The sequence below is a fragment of the Euphorbia lathyris genome, chromosome 9 (assembly GCF_963576675.1).
Source record: "Euphorbia lathyris chromosome 9, ddEupLath1.1, whole genome shotgun sequence".
Lineage (NCBI taxonomy): Eukaryota > Viridiplantae > Streptophyta > Magnoliopsida > Malpighiales > Euphorbiaceae > Euphorbia > Euphorbia lathyris.
The window spans coordinates 48,124,580-48,129,109 of NC_088918.1; the positions used below are offsets into that span (position 1 = coordinate 48,124,580).

At 37.2% G+C, this 4,530-nt stretch overlaps 2 protein-coding genes across 2 annotated transcripts; one reads left to right on the top strand and one right to left on the bottom strand.

Annotated features, from left to right (window-relative positions):
* The first annotated feature begins 955 nt into the window (after positions 1-955).
* Positions 956-2,251, top strand: LOC136205672 (probable pyridoxal 5'-phosphate synthase subunit PDX1). Its single transcript, XM_065996370.1, has 2 exons — positions 956-1,981; positions 2,084-2,251. Exon 1 carries the CDS (start codon positions 1,039-1,041, stop codon positions 1,966-1,968), a length of 930 nt encoding a protein of 309 aa, XP_065852442.1. The 5' UTR covers positions 956-1,038; the 3' UTR covers positions 1,969-1,981; positions 2,084-2,251.
* Positions 2,188-3,046, bottom strand: LOC136205671 (rhodanese-like domain-containing protein 10). The gene is made up of 2 exons (XM_065996368.1): positions 2,554-3,046; positions 2,188-2,481 (listed from the first exon to the last, which is right to left on the bottom strand). The coding sequence occupies exons 1-2, from the start codon at positions 2,964-2,966 to the stop codon at positions 2,277-2,279; spliced, it is 618 nt and encodes a 205-aa protein (XP_065852440.1). The 5' UTR covers positions 2,967-3,046; the 3' UTR covers positions 2,188-2,276.
* Positions 3,047-4,530: the final 1,484 nt, after the last annotated feature.

A 4,530-nucleotide genomic window follows, 5' to 3' on the forward strand; every position in this document is an offset into this window, starting at 1 on the left:
AATTTTAGCTTTATTTGGTAATCGGTTATCGGTTCGGTTATTGGAAAAAATATCGGTGTAACCGATAACCGAACCGAACTTCATATATACATATTTAAAATATAATTTTATCTTTATATATATATAAATAAAAAGTTTAACCCTAAAAAATACACTTTTATCTTTGTATACATATATTTTGGTTTAGTATCCTTTAATTTATTCAATTGTAACTTTTGTACAAGGATACTATTTGAAAACTAATTAAATAAAAATGTACAAAGAATTAAATATTTTGAATTTTCGGTTATTCGGTCGGTAACCGAACCGAAAATTTTCGGTTAAATCAAATTCGGTTACCAAACTTATTCGGTTCGGTTATGAAAATATAACCAATTTCGGTTCGGTTAGTAACCGAACCGAACCGATGCTAACCCCTACCTGACCCTATTTGACCTTGTATCCATTCTGATGTAAACTCTCCTATTTAATCAATTTTAAGCATCCTTCATCAAAAAAAAAAAAAAAAAAACAACGTTTTGCCTAAACATTAGTTGGGAAACAAAAATTATGCGAAAACTAATTAAAAATAAATTAGTACTACTTTAAAAATGAAGAACTTTTAATGCCTTTTACCAAATTTTGTAGTATTACTATTATTTGTTTGGAATTGAAAATTATGATTACTAAAAAACGTGTTGAATGAAATAGGGTGATTTAAGTAAAAGCTTCTACAATACTAGTATAATTTTGAAAGAAAAAGAAGTAAATACACGGATTAAAGCATTGAACCACTGTATGATAAGTGTCCACGTAGCCCATAATTGCGAAATGCGTGGCCTCCAATCTATTTGGTTTCGGTACGACGCAACTTAATCCCCACTATTCTAAACCCTCTTAATCAACCGTCAGATTCAATCACAATCTCAAGAATAATACGTCACCACCGCTCTATTTAACCAACCCCCCTTCTCCACCGCCACTCTATTCTATCGCCACCTTCTCTTCCTCTGGATTACACTCTTCTGTTCTGTTCTTCCTCATTTCATTACCCTAGAAATGGCCGGAACTGGAGTCGTAGCAGTTTACGGTAATGGAGCAATCACCGAAGCTAAAAAGTCCCCCTTTTCCGTCAAGGTAGGCCTTGCTCAGATGCTCCGCGGCGGTGTTATAATGGACGTCGTTAACGCCGAGCAGGCCCGAATCGCTGAGGAAGCAGGAGCTTGTGCAGTTATGGCTTTGGAACGTGTCCCTGCTGATATCCGAGCTCAAGGTGGCGTAGCCCGCATGAGCGATCCTCAGCTTATTAAAGAAATTAAACAGTCTGTTACTATACCAGTCATGGCCAAGGCTCGAATCGGACACTTTGTGGAGGCTCAAATTCTTGAAGCCATAGGTGTTGATTATGTCGACGAGAGTGAAGTTCTGACTCTGGCCGACGAAGAAAACCATATAAACAAACACAATTTCCGTATCCCCTTCGTTTGCGGTTGCCGGAATTTGGGGGAAGCACTTCGGAGGATACGCGAGGGAGCTGCAATGATTAGAACGAAAGGTGAAGCAGGGACAGGGAATATAATCGAAGCGGTGAGGCATGTGAGGTCTGTGATGGGGGATATAAGAGTGTTGAGGAATATGGATGATGATGAGGTGTTTACTTTTGCTAAGAAGATAGCAGCACCGTACGATTTGGTTATGCAGACGAAGCAGCTTGGAAGGCTACCTGTGGTGCATTTTGCTGCTGGAGGTGTGGCGACACCTGCGGACGCAGCGTTGATGATGCAGTTGGGTTGTGATGGGGTGTTTGTCGGCTCAGGAGTGTTTAAGAGCGGTGACCCGGCCAGGAGGGCTAGAGCGATTGTGCAGGCTGTTACGCACTATAGCGATCCGGATGTGCTGGCGGAGGTCAGTTGTGGACTTGGTGAGGCTATGGTGGGGATCAATTTGAATGATGATAAGGTTGAGAGGTTCGCTAAGAGGTCTGAATAAATACAATAATCAGGTATGAATTGATTTCACTTTGTCTCATCATTCAATTCAATGATAATTAGTCATATTGTTTAGATTTGCTTAAGCTGATTTTTGATTGATTGTGGTATCACAGGGATGCAGTGCAGCTAATACTACAGTTTCCAAATTCTGCAACAATTTCAAACTTTTTAGTGTATTACATGCTCTAGTGTGTTTGTTTGTTTCATGTTGAAGATGTACTTTGTAATACTGCAACGATATTCATATTATTATAAAGTTAAAGACTTTGATGTTTCAAATATGATATGATTATGAAAACAAAACAGCTAATCATTGCCATTGCCCACAGCCTTGAGTAACACAAGTAATTTAAGAAAATAATATGACACACCCCCAATGGTTGCATATTGCAACTTCTCGGGGCCTTCAATTGCAGGAAAATCAGCATCGGCAGCACGATTGAATCCCCCAGCCAACCATCCAAGGTTGTTGTATCCTCCCTCGTACAACTTTGAAGCTGCCATAATTGACCTGAAACCATGATGGATGGATGATCATAAGAAATTGGACTGGATAGAAACAAGTAAGTAGTAGGTTTCATACCTGAGCCCTTCCCCGCAAGCCACAAGCAGCTTGGTATTCTTATCGGGGACAGAAGCCTCGACTTGCTGGAGAAAGTCAGGATTGATGGTGGTAAAATATTGGCCAGTCCAGAATCCAATGTAGCCAAAATGAACCCACTTCTTGACAAGAGTTAATGGAGTGTTATCCATATCCTGGATGAAGAGAGGTACGGACAATGATCCAACCACTTTAGCTTTCTTCAATTCCCATTCTGGTCTGATATCAAGCAGAGTGAACCCCTCTGACCTAATGGCAACGCCTGCATCCTTTGCTGGTATGGCCTTGATAGCACCAGATTGCATAAGCTGCTGGACATTGCTTGCTGCTTTGATTTGGAATTTCAGAGTATGTGCACACACATTCTGGTTCACCCAAATCGACATACCCTTCATTTTCTCTTATCTGCTTCTCTTCTTTTTATTGGTTACGTTTTATCATCACAAGATAATTGTTTTCTCTTTTTGTTTCTATTTCTGTCCTTTCATTTCTTTGCTTTTGCAGTTGACCCTTTTTTAAGGAAATATCATCACTATTAATTAATCCTGGTCAATTATACCTACACTAAAATCTTTATTTGAGATGAGATGAAGGTATAGTAATTAGGAATGAAAATGTCCTAAAAAAAAAAAATTAGATGGAGCTTTAAGCAAAACCATCTAATTTTAAATGTCTTTTCAATAACCAATATTAGAGATCTTTAAATGATTCATCTCTAATTTTAATCCAAGAAAATTCTGAAATTTTTTTACCAAAGAGGATCATTATCCTTTTATCTTGTATATTATTTTTAATTTTGCATAGTCAATTATTTCTCATCTATTATTCCTAGTCTTTTTTCTTCTCTTCTTCATTCTACTCATCTCAAAAACTCAACTAATTTATTTTTTAATTATAAATAAATTTCTATAAAATCAAATTAAATATCGGTAACTTAAAATAGAAATAAATCCATTATTTAATAAATTAAAAAAAGCTAAACGCATCAATTGATTTCTATGGCTTTAGCTAATCATTTAATCAGTCTATACGTATTATTTAAGGTCCTTAAATTATCTAAACTAACTATTTAGTCTCTTCTTTTATTATTGCATATCAAAGTATAAAATTATACTGATTATATTATTTATTCTTTTAAATTTTTATACCCTTTTTTCTGAGACTTCTTATCCTTCTTTAGCACTGGACAGTTAGACTTCATGTGTCCAGGTTGATGGCACTCAAAACAGGTGATGGGTTGGAAAGAGTCCTTCTGAGTTTTGCTTTCACCTCGTTCTCTTCTTAGTCTCTCAGACCTTCTGTATGGCCTTTTATATTGATCACTTTTCCGAAACATCCATTTCATCTTTGGAGTGAACATTTCTATCTCTTCATCGTCAGTAGTGCTGTCTTCTGAAGAATCGACTTTAAGCACTATTGACTTCTGCTTCTTATCTTCTGACTTCTCGTTGGTTTCGAAATTTTTCATTGATATTTTGTGAGTCATAAGGGATCCAATCAGCTCATCATACTTATATTTCGTTAAGTCTTGAGCTTCTTTAATGGCTGTCTTCTTTGCCTACCAATCCTTTGGGAGGCTTCTGAGAATCTTTTTGACTTGTCCCTCCTCTAAGAAAATATTTCCAAGTCTTCAAAGCTCATTGTGATGTTGGTGAATCTAGCATTCATGTCAGAGATGCCTTCACTTTCCTTCATCCCAAAGAGTTCATAGAGTCTCATATATGATGTTGGTGAATCTAGCATTCATGTCAGATATGCCTTCACTTTCCTTCACCTTGCTGGTACCTTCGTAGGTGACTTCCAGTTTATCCCATATCTCCTTTGATGACTCGCATCCTGAGATTTTATTGAACTTTACAGCATCTAGAGCGTAATGATGCATATTGATAGTCGAAGCGTTAGTCTGAAGCTTCTTCAAGTCATCCTATGACCACTTATCTTCAGTTTTCAAAGTCTTAA

Excerpts from the sequence above, each read along its gene's own strand:
- LOC136205671 (XM_065996368.1), bottom strand. The coding sequence starts at position 2,966 with ATGAAGGGTATGTCGATTTGGGTGAACCAGAATGTGTGTGCACATACT. Across the intron at positions 2,482-2,553 it reads GCTTGCGGGGAAGGGCTCAG|GTCAATTATGGCAGCTTCAA; the intron begins GTATGAAACCTA and ends TCATGGTTTCAG.
- LOC136205672 (XM_065996370.1), top strand. The coding sequence starts at position 1,039 with ATGGCCGGAACTGGAGTCGTAGCAGTTTACGGTAATGGAGCAATCACC.